At 43.9% G+C, this 17416-nt stretch overlaps 1 protein-coding gene across 1 annotated transcript; it reads left to right on the forward strand.

The window, feature by feature from the left end:
• Nucleotides 1–14765: 14765 nt before the first annotated feature.
• Nucleotides 14766–16465, forward strand: HOXC6 (homeobox C6). The gene is made up of 2 exons (XM_069879692.1): nt 14766–15453; nt 16147–16465. Exons 1-2 carry the CDS (start codon nt 15054–15056, stop codon nt 16458–16460), a joined length of 714 nt encoding a protein of 237 aa, XP_069735793.1. The 5' UTR covers nt 14766–15053; the 3' UTR covers nt 16461–16465.
• Nucleotides 16466–17416: the final 951 nt, after the last annotated feature.

The raw sequence follows: 17416 nt of genomic DNA on the forward strand, positions 1-17416 counted from the left end.
GATGGGAGCTCATCCCCTCCAGCGATGAAAAAATACGTTGAAATCAGTGAAAATAAAATATTTGCTGTTATATTCCTTCAAAAAAAAAAATCGCGATAAGGGCTTGGCAGAGAAAAAAATCCTCCAAACGACGGGGGAAGGAGAGGAAGAACTTCTCAAAGTGTTTAAAAATAATAATAATAATAAAAAAGAAGCTGCATCCGCACTCTATCCATCATATTTAAATCCCCAAATCTAAGTAGTTTTACCCGAACGAATGACATTTATCTCTCAAAAAGGGTCTGGAGTTAAATTATGGGAATTACAGTTCGTTTTGGGGTAAATGTTTATGTTCTCTAGTCAACACGGGAGAGTCGCATCTCGAGATGACATCGAATTATTTCAGTAATCGCTCCATCATTTCAAGAGAAAAAGAGAAAAGAGAATTTTATGGGGGAAAGTAATTTGAAAGGAGATTCGCTCTCGCAAAGTGGCTTATTCAGAAATGATCATCGCGTGGGTATTACAGAAATTAGACTCATCTCCCCGCCTGGAGTAAGAAATATCGTCCTATTCCAGGCTTTTTATTAGCCAATCAAATTTTCCTTCGGATCTCCCGCTTGTGATTTGTGAAAAATATAATTCGGCGAAAAGCTGAGTTCGAGCATATTGCTTATTTTCCCTTAATTTATTATTCTAATCACAAGCCGCCGCCGCGCCATTAGGCGACAAAATTCGTTTAGTTTTTATACCCCGGGATGAGATTGGAGACAAAACGAATTTCTCGGGCGTTAAATGTTTTTTTTCTTCAATTTTTTTTTTTTTTTTGCGCGGGGGAAGGCGAGAAAGGAGCGGGGGGAGGACGATGCGCGGGGGCGGAAACTTTGTGAACTGGATTGGGGGGGTGAAAAGCGCAATTCGCAGCAATTCTGCTCATTTTTTTTGTTGTAGCTTGACTTATTTTTTTTTTTTTACCCCCATCCCTGAATCCCCAGCTCCTTTATTCCCTGGATAATATTGAGATTGGATAGAGGGGGGGGTGGGTGGGAAGCGATGGTTCGAAATCCTCAGCAAATATGCGCTCAGGTTACTTTTTAGGATCAAAAATTCCTTTTCACATTATGGACTTTATTATCTTGTCTGCTCTGTGGGAAAAAAAAAAAAAAAATAAATGGGATCCCTATTGTGCTCTGGAAGCTGTTGTGGTCGCCGTTATCCTCCCCCCATCCCCTCGCCTCGTAACTTTTAACTACCTGTTATAAAATTTATTGGTGGTTTGTAAAGTGAATAAAGTAATTTCCCTTCCATCCGGTTGTATTACAAGCTTTGTGCTGTTTGGGCAGCCAGACACGCAGCCAAGGGGAGGCAAAATAAATAAATCCGAGGGGTAGGGAGGGAGATCACCCCTTTCCTCCCCCCCTCCTTCTTTATTTTTTTTGTATTTTTCCCAATTAGAAGAAATTAAAGCCCAAATACCTGAAAGAAATAAAAAAATTAAAAATAAATAAAAAATAAAAATAAAAATAATTTAAAAAAAATGATGCTTGCATTAGAAATGTGTGTGAAAAGAGGGAAATGGCTAAATTTAAGGAAAAAATAACTCCTGAGTTTTTCTGGCTGCAGCGGCGTGGGGCGTACGCGGCTCCAGAAAGTGGAATTTGGGATCGGAGGGTGGGGAAAAAAAATATAGATGGGTCTTTCTATAAGAAAATGAGGAGCAGAAAGGGAAGGGGTTAGCGTGGAGGAGCAGGATGAGTTTGCGGTTGCATCTTGACACCCGCTGTGGTTACGCGGTGCAGGCCTCGACACGGAGGAAAAATGCAATTCCCCTTCCTAAATCCATAATTTCCAGCCCTTTACACGGAAACCTCCTCCCCCCCCGCCCCGGGCTTGTGGGGGAAAAAATAATAATGGAAAATCAAAGAGTAAAAAAAAAAAAAAATTTAAAAAAAATCATAATTCTGCATTTTATCCCCGTGGCGTGGAAAAACAAAAGGCTGAGGGGGAAATAGCAGAGGAAAAAATTAGATTTAAGCGGTTTAAAAACAGGTTTGGGGGGATCCCACCTGCAAATCCCAAAGCTGAGTGGGTTTAGGGATTTTTTCCCAGGGGATGCGGGAGTTTTGGGGTCGGTAGAGCCGCTTTGGCTCAAGTTCTGGGGGGAATTCGAGCAGTTCCAGGTGCCCTCGGGGCTCTGTGGGTGCTCGGGGTGGGGGGACCGGGGGGTATTTGTGAAGGGAAATTCAAAAATAGCTGAAAGGACATTTTTAACCCTGAGAAGGTTGTGTTTTTTTTTTTTTTTGCGGCGGACACACCCTTGACGGAGAGAGGTGGGATGAAATTACCATTTCCCTTATTTTTTCCCTTGATTTTTAACTGAATTTAATTTAAAATTCACATCTCGTTGTCACTTTAAGGATTTAATTTCGAATCCAGTGCGCTCCATATTTTTTTTTCTCCAGCCCTCGATGTTTCCTTATCATCTCAACCCCCCCTCCGCAATTAATTAATTACCAACACGGAGATTAATAACGCTCAGCGCTAAAGGCCAAAGCTCCTTAGTTAACAATAAAAAAAAAATTGTTGAGGAGAAACCGGTTAATAATCATGAAATGAAAGCGAAATTAAAGCGAAAAGGGACAAAAAAAATTAAGAATGGACCCTGCGTTGTATTAACGCGGTGGCTTAAAGGATAAAAAAGGGGGGGGACGAGGAGAGGGGGGGGAAAATGCAAATATTAGAGGAGAATTGTATAAACATGGCGACAGAGGAGCAGCATTTGCACTCGTCACAAAAAAATGCAACGCATTCCTGGTTGTTTGCAGAAAATTTACAGCTGAGCAATAAAAGTTTACGACTGAATCACAAGTTGGATTGGCCACAGGAAGTCATGTGGACTCCATCCATGAACGTGAACTTTTTATTGTGGTTTCTCTTATGACTCTTTCGCAGTTGTCTTGCCTTTAACAGTCCAAGCAGTGCCAGGGGTAGGATGGTATTTTTTCCCCCCCTTTAATTATTAGCTTGATGATGATGATGATTTTTTAATTTTTTTTTCTGCGCGCTTTTTTAAAAAAAAAAAAAATCGATTTTTTTTTTTTTTTTTTTTTTTACCCCCCCTCCCCTCGTCTCCTTGGGGTTGGAATTCTTGGTTGCTTTGGGCATTTTGGCATTAATGAGTTTACTGCTGCGTCTGGTCGCCGCCTCCTCTTCCCCACCCCTAGGGGCAAAACGCAACGTGCGTTTCCTTTGCAGGATGCGATGATGAGGGGGCACAACCAGTTGTAAATACCTTTTTTTTTTTTTTTTAAGCCCAAAAAAACAACCCTAGAGAGAGACAGAGTCTTCCTTCAGCTTCCCCCATGCCCAACCAGAGGAGAATTGTTTTGCTTTTGTTTCCAGCTTGGGGGTTTTTTTCCCTTTTTTTTTTTTTTTCTTTTTTTTGTGTTTTTTTTTCTTTTTAATGTTTCTGTGGAGCTGAGCTGCAGCGCCAGTGGATCAGAAAGAGGGAGAGACAGAGAAAAAAGTGGGAGAGAGGGAGAGGGGGAGACAGGAGCCTCTGGTAAGTGTTCCCTTATTGGTTAAAATGTGTAACTAATGATCCATAGCCCGGGTGTTAAGGATAATGATGCATCGCGGTGCGAGCGAGGGGTGTAGCTTGAATATGAGGAAAAGCTGCTGCGGGGGGGGGGCAGAAATGCAGTTAATTCGGGGGGGGGAGAGGGAGAAAAAAAGGATTTGCTGTTGCTGATGTCATATTCGGGGTACGGGGAGGGGGGGGGTCGGCGTTGAGGGGAGGGGGACGCATTGGAGGGAGAGGGGAGTAAAGGGAAGGGGAGAAAAAAATAGAAATGCGTCGAGATGGGGGGAAATAAGCCAAACTTTGCCTTTAAAAATAAATAAATAAGCGCGGGGGAAGCGCATGCGCGGAGGGGCCGGCCCCGCGCAGCGAGGTTGGAGGGGGGGGGTGCTGCCGGCATGGCCATATTTAATGAGCTTGGCTGCTAATTGGGGGTGCGGGGGCTTGGCTGGCACCCCCAGGCACCCCCCCGGTCCCCCCCTCGAAGAGCTCTCGGGCCGCGCATCTTCCGCGGGGCTGCGCCTTCTTCCTCCTTCCCCCCCCCCGATAATAATTAATATTAAGCGCCAATTGATTAACAATCAACTCTTTGCATCCCACGACGTCGCTTTTTGCAGCCGCGCGTGTGCGTAAAGTTCTCCGGGAAAAGGGTTTTCATTGAATTCTATTGAATTTTACGGAATTTTAATATATTTTATGGAAATGTATGGAATTCTATCGCGCTTTATGAAATTCTATTGTGTTTTATGACATTCTACTTTGTTTTATGGAATTATACGGAATCCTGTTGTGTTTTATTGAATCTGATGGAATTTCATTGAATTTTATGGAATTCCTCCCTCTCCCCCCCACAAACATCACTAGAACCGGGCTCCACATCGTAAAAATTAACAATAATCCCTTCCAGGAATGATTATTACCCGGTTTTCTTGCGAAGCGGTTAACGAGGTGTTGGCTTTTTTTTTTTCATTGGATTTGCATGCGAGTCCCGCCCCTTCCCCCTTATTTTTATTATTTTTATTATTATTATTCCCCACACCCCACCCCACCCTTCCTCCAGCAACTTTAATACAGGTCCCCATCCACCTTTCCTTCTACCTCCCTCCCACCCATCCGAATTATCCATCCCCCTCTCTTTACCGCTGCCCTGTAAAGATATATATATATAAAAATAAAATTATATATATAATTATATATAAAAATAAAATTATATGTATCATTTTATATGTATAATTATATATATATAGTTACTGCATTACTGCATTTTATATATATATAATTACTGTATTTCCTCTCGAGGCTGCATTTCTCGCCTTTTAAATTTTTTTTTGATAAATCCTCTGGATTTAAATAATAATAATAATAAATAATAATAATAATAATAATAATTATAAGGGTGTGCAGGAGCAGGAATGTGTTGCTGGGGGTGCCAGTTTGAGCATTTATGGGGCTTGGATGCTCACATATAGGGGCTGGGTACACACATATAGGGTCTGGATGCTCGCATATAGAGCTTGGATGCTCGCATATAGAGCTTGGATGCTCGCATATAGAGCTTGGATGCTCGCATATAGGGGCTTGGTGCTCACATATAGGGCTTGGATGCTCACATATAGGGCTGGATGCTCGCATATAGAGCTTGGATGCTCACATATAGGGGCTGGGTGCTCACATATAGGGGCTGGATGCTCTCATATGGGGCTGTATGTCCCCATCTATAGGGGCAGACATTAAATAAACCCGGGGAGGGGGTGGGTGGCGAATAAACCAATTTTTCTGCCTTTTTATAAGTTATTTTGCGGGGGTTCCCCCAGTGTGGGGGGGAATGAGAAGCTGGGGGAGGGCTTTTTGCTGCTTTGCTGCTTTTTATTTGGTTGGTGATGTTGTTTTCTGGTGCTTTTTTTTTAAATAAAAGAGGCCTCCTCGATTTTAATTTCCAGTGTGCGCCGGGAGAGGTTAATTAGCGAAGGCTGTTTGTGAAGTTTTGGGGTGTTAAATTTAATTAAGGTTAAAAAAAAAAAAAGAGAGAGAGAGATGGAGGGAAAAAACCAACAAAACAAGAAAAAACCCGAGTTACCCAAATTGTTTTCCCTTTTTCTTTGGAGAAATGTGGGAATTACCGGCGGAACAAACCCTGCAAAGGGAATTTTAGGGAATTTTAGTGGGATTTGCAGCTTCTGAGACCGTGCGCCGCTCCCTTGATTTTTTTTTTATTTTCCAAGCATGAGAGAAATAAAGGATCCGTGGGGGGAGAAGGGGGGAAAGAGGCTTTTTCGCGTTGGTTTTGTTCGCTGGGAAAATCCCGTTGTGCGGAGGCCAGTCGTAAAGACATTTTATGAGCAAACAATGAGTGTTTATTGGAACCACATGATTACAGAAATGGGATCTTTTATTGTTTTCAGACTGGAATCCGTCTGCTCCCCCTCCCCGAGCCCCCCCCTCCCCGCTCCCGGGATGCTCCCCCCCATCCCACCTCCCTCTGCCAGGCCTGGAAGCCCCTAAACCACCTCAAATATATTGATTTTTCTGCTTTCTCTTGGCGTATCGCGAGGCTGAGAAACATTTTGAGGATGTAGAGCTGGAATAACGGAGTGATTTATATTCTCTGAGATTTTTTTTTTTTTTGCTTTATATCCTACCCTAAACCAGAGGAAATAAATCGCTGCTTGTATCTCTAACATCAGGGATTAGAGGAAAATCGCTTTGTGTTATTAACAGGGGCTTGAAGGAAATAATATATTATATAAAACAACGCAAATAGTTTTTCTTCGGCAGTTGGTGGAGGGGGGAAAAAAAAAATCAAATCAGCATCCTACATATTTTTTTTTTTTAATGGGAATTGCGCTGTCCCGAACGCCTTTTAATTTATTTCTGGGGGTGGTTGATTCCGAGGTGTTGAGGACCAGCCCGCTGGGTGTAAATACAATCTGTGCAACACGAGGAATCCACATTTTACACGTTTCACACATCCCCACGCGGCCAGAAAACCCTTTGGAGCCGTGGGCGTTAAGCTCGACTCTATAAAAACGTGTTACGATCAAATATCTCGAAATACAGGGCGGGGGGGGGGTGGTTTGAGCCAAATCCCTGTGTTGTAAAAGCCTGGAAAAAGCTGTAACTACAGAAAAAAAAAAAAAAGATCAGAAAAAAGCGATTTCCCAGCTTGGCGCGTGATGGAATTTGGGGTTGGAGAACGAATTAACCAAACCCACCAGAAATAACGTGGAATATTGTAAAAAGAGATAAAACCGGCTCCGAAACAAGCAGTAAAAGTGATGATGCTCGCATCGATTTGAGATGAAAGTAGGTGTTTTAAGGGCTCTTCCCCCAATTAATGTGATTTTTCAGGGCTGTATTTCTACCCGGAGCTTAGTGCAGCCAAAGTGGTTTGGTTGGATGCGATTTTTTTTTAATCCGAGAGATAAATTTGCGGAGGAGAAGAAGAAGCGAAGGGAGATTAAAAAATTAGTCATAGAGGGGAAAAAATGCGCTTTGGGAAGAAATGGAGCGTGACTTGGGGGATCAAGGGGTTTAGTTCTGGAGGAGAGAGTTGGGGATCCTGTTACTGGTGTTGGAGGAGATGAGGGGGGTTAATCCCTGCAGCTCGACCTCTCCGGGGAAGAAGAAAAGGAGAAAAGGAGGAAGGAAGAAAAAAAAAAGGAGGGAGAGAAAAAAGGAAGAGAGAAATAAAAAAAAGGGGGAGAAAGAAAAAAGGGAGAGAGATACAGGGAGAGAGAGAAAAAAGGAGAAAAATAAAAAAGGAGAAAAATAAAAAAAGGAGAAAAATAAAAAAAGGAGAAAAAGGGAAGAAAAAAGAGAAAAGGAGAGAAAAAAGTAGAAAAGGGGACAAAAAAGGGGGAAGAAAAAGAGGAGAAAAAAGATAAAAGGAGAAAAAGAAGAGGAGGGACCAAAAAAAAAGCGATTTTCAATGCTAACATTTGAGGTCAGGGCTAAAATAAAAATACAAATTAAACCGACAAGGCCTTTCCCCCTCGGATTTGGGAGGCGGGGGGGGAGCTGCAAGCTCGGGATTTGGGGGAAAAGGCGAGGAAGTGAGGGTAGAAACACCCCAAATCTGAATTTACGGCGGGGGGGGGGGGGGGAGGTCAGCTTGACCTCCAGCCTCGAAGGGGGAGGAAGATGAAGATGTTGAGGAGGAAGGAGGCGAAAAGAGCGTCTCCCCGCCCCCCCCCCCCTTTCCTCCCCAGACACAAACACAATAAAAGGCCGAAATGCCCGAAATTGCGGTGTCTGGACACAGTCTGCAGGGGGGAGGCTGCTCGGGTCGCCTTTGTCGCATTGGGGACACACCTTGCTGTAAAAAGGCTTTGTCCCCAGACTAAAGACCCCGCGGTTCAATGGGGGGCGGGGAGGGGGGGAAACAAAAAGCTGGGGGGGCGGGGGGGGGGGCGCGGAAGAGACAGGGAGCGAGGCGGAAAAAAAAAATAAAGAAAAAAAGAGAAAAAAAGAAACAAAAAGAAAAAAAAGAAAAAAGAGAGGGGAAAAAAAAAGAAAAAAAAGGAAAAATCACGAAAAACCAACCAAAAAATCCCTAAGCCCCCCGTAAAATCACCCGCAGACAAGGCCCAAGGGATGTAGGAGCACGAGGGGGTGTCCCACAGGTGGGGTCGCCTTGATCCTCCCCCCCCCGAGCGTTTAAATTTCTCCCCGTTGTTGTTTACTTGTTTTGTCTGCTGCCACCAAGTGACAGAAACCTGCATTTTTTTTGAGGTTTTGGGCCTTCCCCCCCGCCTCTGTCTGTGTCTGTAACTGCGGGGGGGGGGGGTGTGCTGGGTGACCCCCCCCTCCTGGGCGCAAAACCCCGAAAAACCTCCTCCTTCCCTTAAAAAAAAAAAAAAAAATCACTTCACAAAGAAGTTTTAACACCTTCAGCATCGTGGCTTGGGCCCCCCCCTCCTCATCCCTAAACTTCCTCAACTTTCCCAAAGCCCTTGGAAACTCCTCCCTTCCACTTTTTGCTCATTCGAGGTAGTTTTGGGGTTGGATTTTTTTTTTTAATTTTTTTTTTTTTGCTCTTTTTAGTCCTTTCGTTCCGTGTTTAAATCATCCCAATGGACGCGAACTCATAAAACCAGATAAAGCCTGTCAGCTCGGGAACGGTATTTTCCCCCTGAAAATATGAGTGTGTTTAAGCAAATCCTGAAATATTAAATTGTTGCTCGATTAAAGACGATGTCAATGTATAAATTCCACAAGAGGTTGTCTCCAAATATATAGTTTAATTCTGCCTAAGTGATCGCCTCTAAAAAAAAAAAAAAAAACCCCACATCATTAAGGCAACTATTATTGTTTCCTGAATTATTATTTTTTATCCCAGCCACCTATGATTAAATTTCTGCCTCCGGATCGCAAAGAATAAAGGAGAAAACTGCCTATAGTTAATGACAATAATTTTTCACTGCTGAGTTATCCTTGCGGAACGTAATCGCATCCCACTCCTCTTGGATTTTTGAAGCCCCACACCCAGCAGAAACGAGAGGATGCAGCAAAAAATGTCGCTTTTTACCCTTTTCACCTCAAAATCTTGCCTGTGACGTCATAAGCGCCTCTGTCACCATTTCACCTTTTTTTAATTTTAGGGATTTTAGGGAATAACTTGGCTCCATCACGAAAAGAGACCCGAATTTAAAACAATAATTATATTTATCATTATTTAATATTATCATTCTTATTATTTATGACTTAGAATAACACCTAATATAAGTTTGAAAGCAGAATTATTTTTATTTCTCGGGGAAAATTGCCACCTGAGCAGGTTTTACCTCCATTTTGGGGCAAAACAAGCTCTTTTCCTGGATGCAGCAGAATTAAACTCCACACTTTTAGCTGAGGAGCCACCGGGGGTGTTTCCACAACCTCCCTATAAACAAAACCCCACTCCGCGGTTTCACATCTTTTCAAATATCAGGAATTACTATTTTTTTTCCTCCTCATTTTAAGTTTTTTTTCCTCTCTTTCCTAGCGCTGCTGAGATTGATTCCGCAGCGCATTTAATCAGTAAATAAAATCAAATCGAGCCGATGTTGCAGGGCAGGGAGGGGGTTTCTCCCCCTGATATTTTTTTTTTTTTCACTACTGGTAACTTTTCTTCTTTTGCAACGTGGTTACTTGGGGATTTAAGCCCGAGCGAAGTTTCCGCGGGGAGATTTTCGGTGCTGCCTCCTTTTGTTGGGTTGAGATTCGCCAATAAATCTGGGAAGGAGAAGAAAATAATGAAATAAATCACACCCACACCCCTCTTTTAAAAAGAATATTTGAGAATTTAAAAAAAAAATAATAAAGAAGCCACAACAAAAAAAAAACAACCCCTCCTGTCGCCATATAAAAAAAAAAATTAAATAAACGCTTAAAAAAAATGCTTCAAAATCTAAATAAACGCTTCAAAGTGTCAGAAAGTCCGAGTCTCGGCAGGGATAAATTTCAGAAGCAGATTAATTCCTCTTCCCCACACACCTCCCGGGTTCCTGCTTCCCAGACGTGTTTTGACAATTGCCAGAATTCTCTCTCTCTTTCTTTTTTTTTTTTTTTTTCCCCTTTCCAACCCTTGGAAACGTGCGCAGCGCCCGAGAAGTTTTTGCAAGAGAGAAAAACCTTCTCCCCCCATTATTATTATTATATATATTCATTTTTTTTTCCCCCTCTGAGCAACTTGAAGGGACCCGCCCTGAACTTTGGTTGCACTTCCCTGAAGTGAGAATAAAATAAAGAAATAGAGACAAGCAGAACATGTTGAAGGCCATTTCTCAGCAACAACAACAACAAAAAAAAAAATCAGGAGGAAAAAGCAAAGAAATAACTCGTTTGGGCAACTACGGGCGAGGCTCGGGGTGGGAAATTCTCTTCTTTATCCACCTAAGGCAAAAAAAATAGGGGGTTGCATGGAAAAAACTAGGAGAAAAGGCGCTGGTTGTATTTTTTTTCAGCCCCTCCTCTTGGAAAGATATAGGGGGGAATGGGTGTTTTCGCTAATTACGGCTTTGGGGGCAGAAAATGCCTTTTAATTAGGAAATAAAGGTCCCGAATAGGCCAACGCGGGGTCTGCAGCGCCGGAATAAAACTTTAAACCCTCTCTGAATACAAGTGTTGAGGGCAAGGAGAGATTTAATCTCCTTTTTCTTTTTTTTTTTTCTTTTTTTTTTTTTATGTTTAATTAAGAGCTGCCCAGACTCTGACTCCGAGGTTGTAATTACAGAGAATAGAAATGGTTCCAAAACAATGAGAATCAGACCAGGCTGGGGGAGAGGTAAATAAACTCCATATAAACCTCGAGGATTTGGGGTTATCCTGCTGCCCCCTTTTTTTTTTTCGGGTGGTTCTATAACTTGTTTAATTTTATTGTTACCTTTTTAAGCGTTATTTACAGGGAAAGGGGGGGGGAAAAAAGCAATATTTGACTAGGAAAAGCCTATTGTAAAGAGCAGGAATAAATTCCCAGCGCAAGCCCCAAATAAATAATTAGGACTCACGTGCGCCATAAATGTCAAGTTAAAAAAAAAAAAAAAAAGGCGAACGGGAGGGGGGAGAGAAAGCAGAGATCCCAGATAGAGGTGAAATCAGCTTTAATAAAAAGGCTTTTAATGGAATAATTCGTATTTACCCCTAAGAGCTGCGGGTGTTTGGGCTGCGTGGGCGCCTTGAGGTGTATTTGGGGGGGACACAGGGATCCAAGGTGCCCCCCACCCCCTTGTTCATCCCCAACCAGAGGTTTTTGCGCAGCTGCTTGCAGAAAACCAGCCTCACTCTGCTCAATTAATTCTAAGATTTAACTGGGGGGGGGGTCACACAGCAGATCCATACCCCGAGCGGGTGGGGGGGTCTCCCTGCCCCTCCAAACCGGGACACGCGTGGAAAAGGTCGGGGGGGTCCCCATCTTTTGGGATCAGGCCCTACTGGGCAATGGGGTTGGAAATAAAATTTTAAAAACCAGCCCCCTCTCCTCCCCCTTTTCCCCAAATCCAGGGCTGGGCAGCAGCTCCCTGGCAGTAGCTGTGGGGAGGGTTGGGGGGGGCACGACTTGGATTTGTTTCCTTCCAGTAATTACTAAGGGATAGAAAACACATGTGTGGGGATTGCTTTTTTTTTTTTTTTTAAAGCCTCCCCCCCCCAATCAGTTCATCAATTCGCTAATTACAGCTGGGAGGGGGAAATCTCCCGACACATATTTTTTTCTTCCTATTTCCCCCCCCATCCCTTCCCTGTGTTGAGCATCAGTGGGGGGAGAAGGCAAAAATAAAAATAAAAATAAATAAATGGGGGGAGAATATGAGTGGTGAGTGTTATTTCAGATTTCTATGGGCGCTTTTCTTTTTCTGGGAACAAAGAGCAACTCCTATTAAAGAGCTACTCGAAGACTTGTCTATATTTCTACTGCTGTGTTGCACTTTTAATAAAACATCTGTTCTTGCTTCTGCTGATGAGTTTACATAATTGTTTGCAGACCAATTTAACCAGAAAAAGCGCCCCACATATTCCCTCCCCATGTTTTCAGGGAGAGGGGGAAAAAAAAATAAATAAATTTTTGGATGAAATACTTGCAAGAAATCCCCAAACTGCAAGAAAATATCAAGGGGGTGGAAAAAAAAAAATATATATATATACAGTGCGTTCAGAACGTGAGCTTGTGGGATTGTAATGAGTAAAATCCACTTTAATGATGCTTAATTTCTATTTGCAGATTTTGGGGTGGTTGTGCTCTATTTTTTCGTTCCCCCCCTCCTCTTTCTCTGCCTTTTCTGGGGTTTTAACGTGGGGAGAGGATTCTATTTTAAGTTTCTTTACGGCAGCTGGTTTCTGTTCACTATAAATCGACCAGACTTTTAAGACTTGCCCTCTGTTTAGAGAAGTAATAAAACACTTAACTTTCTCGGCTCCTAGTCACACGGTTATCACACAGGTCTCGGTACCACAGCCCCCAGCACCTATACAACTAAAAAAAAAAAAAATACAAAGAAGGGGGAAGGAGGACAAAAAGAATCAAAAATAAAAATAATAATAAAAAAAAATCATAATTTAAAAAGAAAAAAAAGAAAAAAAACAACAAAACCAAAAATCTCCTTGGAAGGAACCTTTCCAGAAACTCCTTCAAACTTTGGGGAGGCTGGAGGGGGTGTAAATGCCCTCGAATAGGTGCAGCCCCCCCCGAAACACCCCAGGCTGCTCCAGCTAAAGGTCCAACTCCATCCAGCTACATCTACTTTTAATTTAATCGCCAAATTAGAGCGGGCTGGGAGCACTGAGCAAGGTGAGAAGCTCAGCCCAAGGGCTGCAGAGCTGCTTCTTCCTCCATCTCTGCCTCCAAGTCCATTTCTGGGACCTTCACAAGAGTTTCTCCTCGCCTTGCGAAGACCAGGATGCAAGGAAGATGCACCCATGGATAATAATATTATTTACAACACATCCCTGGCTCTCCAGATCCATCCTGTGCCTCTGGCTGGGGCTCCCACAGCTCAGCAGAAGGCAGGGGGAAAAAAAAAAAAAAAGGAATAATAAAAAATACTACCCCAAATAATCGCATTTCTTGCCTAGTTTCTTTATTTGCGCCTCTTGCTTTGATTCCAGCAGGCTCCGGGCTGGCTGTGGGGGAACGAAACGCTGCTGAAGTTGATTTTCGGGGGGGGAAAGAGCCTGTAAACGGCCCCCCCGAGCCTGAATTTGGTTCTCCAGGCTGGGCAGCTCTAGGTGGGTCCCCTAAGAGGGTCCCCACTCCCAGCCACCCCCTTTTTTTTGGTGGGAAACTTTATTTTTTCCCCTAGTGACACTCAGGGGAAGCCTGAACGTTATAGAAGATGAATACACGAGCTTTTTTTTTGTCAGTTGTAGTCTCGTTTATGGTTTTATTGCTACCATTGATTACTTTGCTTTGTTACAGAGAGGAAAAAGAGCATAAAATCCGGTGGCATCCGGGTTCCTGTTATAGCTGGGGAAAAAAATATACACACACCCCTCAACCCTTCTTTGTCAGCTAAAATCTTTTAGGGATATATCGAAAAAAAAAAAAGGAATTAAGTCTATTGATGGAGAGAAAAGCAAATAAATACACTCAGTTTGGGGGCACCCACCAACCTTCCTCTCCCCAGCCCCCCCACCCCCTCAGATTTAAAATAAAAACGTGGACACGATGGAGGTTAAAAAAAAAAAATCCCAACACAACAAACCACCCAGAAGAGGCCAGGGTTTCCCTGCCATAATTGAATTTTTAAATAGCAAGCCACCAGAATGATAAAGATACCTCACAATATTTACAGATCAGCAGGTATGTTTTACATTTAAGGGGCAATTTATGGCTCTAGATTGAAATTAAAATTAGATTAGCTGTCTTCATTTCAATTAGTTCTAGGTGCAATCTAGCCAGAGAAGATAGAATATAATCCCCCCCCCTTTCTTCTAACTAAATATTTGCAATAGAAGTTTCCCCATCACTTGTAAATATCTGCAAATAAATCGCTGCAAACCCAAACACGAGGCTCCTAATTGCAAATACAAATCCTCTTTTTTCTTTTTTCTTTCCCTCCCCCTCCAACCTTGTTGTTGTTGTTGTTGAAAAACCTAAATATCCTCCAGCATTGAAAAATGAGCAAAGGGAAAGGTTGGAAGGGAGAAATGTCAAACTAGAGGAGAATTCCAACTTCCAGGCAAGGTTGGATGTGGCTTTCCTGGATGGTTTTTTTTTTTCCCTCCCCTCCCAGGACCCACTTTGGGAAGGCTCTAAACCACGTTATCAATTCAGAAGTCGCCATGTTTTCCCCCCTCTCTTTATCTCATATTTTCTCATCAGGAACACAACCATTTGATTCCATAATATTGACCATGAGAACAAGAAGAGGGGAGGGAAACAAAAAAAAAAAAAAAAAAAAAAGAGAGGAAGAAAAGGAGGGTAATTTATGGCTTAATATTCTGTGGACATCTGAGATTTATTACTGTGAATTCTGAGCTATTTTATTACAAGATATTAAGCAAACATTTCTTTAAAAAGCTCACAACACCCACAACAAGGCTCATCATGCACTGAGACACAGGCGGTGCTGCCAAGCGTCAGCAGCAAAGGGGGGTGAGAGATGGGGCGGGGAGGGGGGGGAAGAAGGAAAAGTTAAGAAATTTGTGCCTCCCCCCCCCCTTAAGCCCCACTACCTCCCCCCCCCCTCCATCCAAGCAGCCCCCCAACCCCAGGGCTATGGGGGCTGCTCCCCATCCCCACCGCATCCTCCCCACCCCCCGGGGGTGCTGGGGGGGGGGGTTTGGGGGTGCAGGACTTACTTTCCATGCCCACTTAGTTTCAACTAGGGAATCAACAGAAGCAAAAGCAATTTTTTCCCTTTTTGACACCCGCCTCCCCATTGGCTCCCCCCGGGTCAGCTGACTTTGTCATTTTGTCTGTCCTGGAGCAGAGCCTTCCCTATAACAATCTAGTTCAGACTACAAACTGGAGACAGAAATAAATATTAAAGAAATCACACAGCCAGGTGTAGAGGACGCTATGAATTCCTATTTTACAAACCCATCTTTATCCTGCCATCTCACCAGTGGCCAAGAGGTGCTTCCCAACGTAGCCCTCAATTCAACTGCCTATGACCCTGTCAGGCATTTTTCTACTTATGGAGCAGCCGTTGCTCAAAACCGGATTTATTCTTCTCCTTTTTATTCACCGCAAGATAATGTTGTGTTTAGCTCCAGCCGAGGACCTTATGACTATGGATCTAATGCTTTTTACCAAGAAAAAGACATGCTCTCTAGCTGCAGGCAAAATTCTATGGGACATAACACACAGACATCAATCGCACAGGATTTTACCAGTGACCAAAACAGGAACACTTCGCAAGAACAAAAAACTAGCATTCAAATATACCCCTGGATGCAGCGTATGAACTCCCACAGTGGTAAGTTTTACAGCTCGGAGATATAAATTAAATAAACTGAACCATCTTTACGACCTTCTCCCTAGCAGAACAGGCTGAGCGACTTTTTATGGCCCCATAAAAACAATAATATAGCTCCTTCACAGTTGCAGCTACAGGCCTTTTATTTGTTAAGTTGTTGCAAGCAAATATGGCTTGTTATGCTCTTTCTAATTAAAAGACTTGGAGAGTGTAAAATATCCATAATAAAGTGCAGCGAGCTCTGCTCGGGACTTAAGCACAAAATATTACCGGGCTGAAAATAAGTTTTTTAAGGACGGGGACGGAGTGCGGTGGGTCCCCCCGCATCGAGAGGGGCCGGGGGGGCTCCTATTTCCCCCCTAAATCCTCTAATTGGCAAAAATAATGTGGGAAAAGAAGCGGGGGGAGGGGTGGAGTGGGGGGGGGGCAGCATCCCGGGAGAAAATTTTGCGTGCAGAGGGTCAATTTAATCCCAAATTAGAGGGGTTTGGGGGTGTTTTGTTTTATTAAAGGGGGGGGATGATGATGGGGTGGGGGGAGGAGGAGGAGCGGGGTTGCGCGGGTGCGGATGTCGCGCATCTCTCCCTCCCCACCCCCCACCCCCCCCCCCCCCGCTTTCTCCTGCGCCTCCTGGTTCCTCGTTCTCCCCGAGGTGACGATTTTTAGTGTTTTTTCTTGTCTCGGGGTCCCCAGGGGTGGGGTACGGGGCCGATCGCCGTCGGGGCCGCCAGATCTACTCGCGGTACCAGACGCTGGAGCTGGAGAAGGAATTTCACTTCAACCGCTACCTGACCCGGAGGAGGAGGATCGAGATCGCCAACGCGCTCTGCCTCACCGAGCGCCAGATCAAGATCTGGTTCCAGAACCGGCGGATGAAGTGGAAAAAAGAGAGTAATTTGAGTTCCACCCTCTCCGGGGCCGCGGGGGGAGCGGCCGCCGCCGCCGCCGACAGTTTAGCCAAGGAGGAGAAGAGGGAAGAGACAGAGGAGGAGAAGCAGAAGGAGTGAAGATGTGACAGGACCCCCCCCCCACCACCCTCAACCCCTTCCCGACCCCCCCCCGGCCCGTATTTATCACTGGCACAACGTTTGGCTATGTAAAAAAAAAAAAAAAAATTAAAATCATCATAATTAAGGGAGGTGCTGCAGAATAAGGCGTAAAGTGGAAAGACACCCCCTCCCCCCGGCTACACAGCCCCCCCCCCACCCCGATCCCCCCCCACCCCACCCCGGCCCGTATTTATCGCTGGCACAACGTTTGGCTCCGTTAAAAAAAAAAAAAAAAATTAAAATAATCATAATTAAAGGGAGGTGCTGCAAAATAAGGCGTAAAGTGGAAAGACACCCCCTCCCCACGGCTACACAGCCCCCCCCGGCTCTCCCCCGCCCCCCCGCACACCCCCTATTTATCTCACTGTTTCAAAGCCGCACACTCTGACCCCCCCATCTCCCATCCCTCCTCTCCCCAAAAAATTGGGCTCCCACCCTCCTCCCAGCCGCTTCTCCTCCCCCCAAACCAGAATAATCCTTCCCCCCCGGTGAAAAACCTGATTTCCCTGAAAATAAAGCCTCCTTCCACCTAAATATAACATTTCCAAGAGCATCCTCCTTGTATTTAAGCAGATACCTGGGCTCATCGCTGCATATGACAAACTGTGACAGTTTCTGTGTGAATATTTTTAACTGTGTTCGTGGTACCTGTATTTATATTTATGTTTAGCACTGTAATGTTCCACGGTATAAAGTGAATGGAGTTCTATAGCAGTAGAAAAGGACAAAAAAAAATAATGATAAAAAAAGAAAATCTTGTGTTACACCCTCTCATGTATAAAGGTCATGTCCAGAGGACTATGTTGAGTATTTAATAAAAGCTGAATATTATTTTTAAAGTTTATAGAATGGCCTCTGAGCTTCAGTTGGAACCCTTCGTGGTGATATCAGCCTGTTTAGAGAGTTCACTTATC

This window comes from Phaenicophaeus curvirostris, chromosome 38, assembly GCF_032191515.1.
Source record: "Phaenicophaeus curvirostris isolate KB17595 chromosome 38, BPBGC_Pcur_1.0, whole genome shotgun sequence".
Taxonomy (NCBI): domain Eukaryota; kingdom Metazoa; phylum Chordata; class Aves; order Cuculiformes; family Cuculidae; genus Phaenicophaeus; species Phaenicophaeus curvirostris.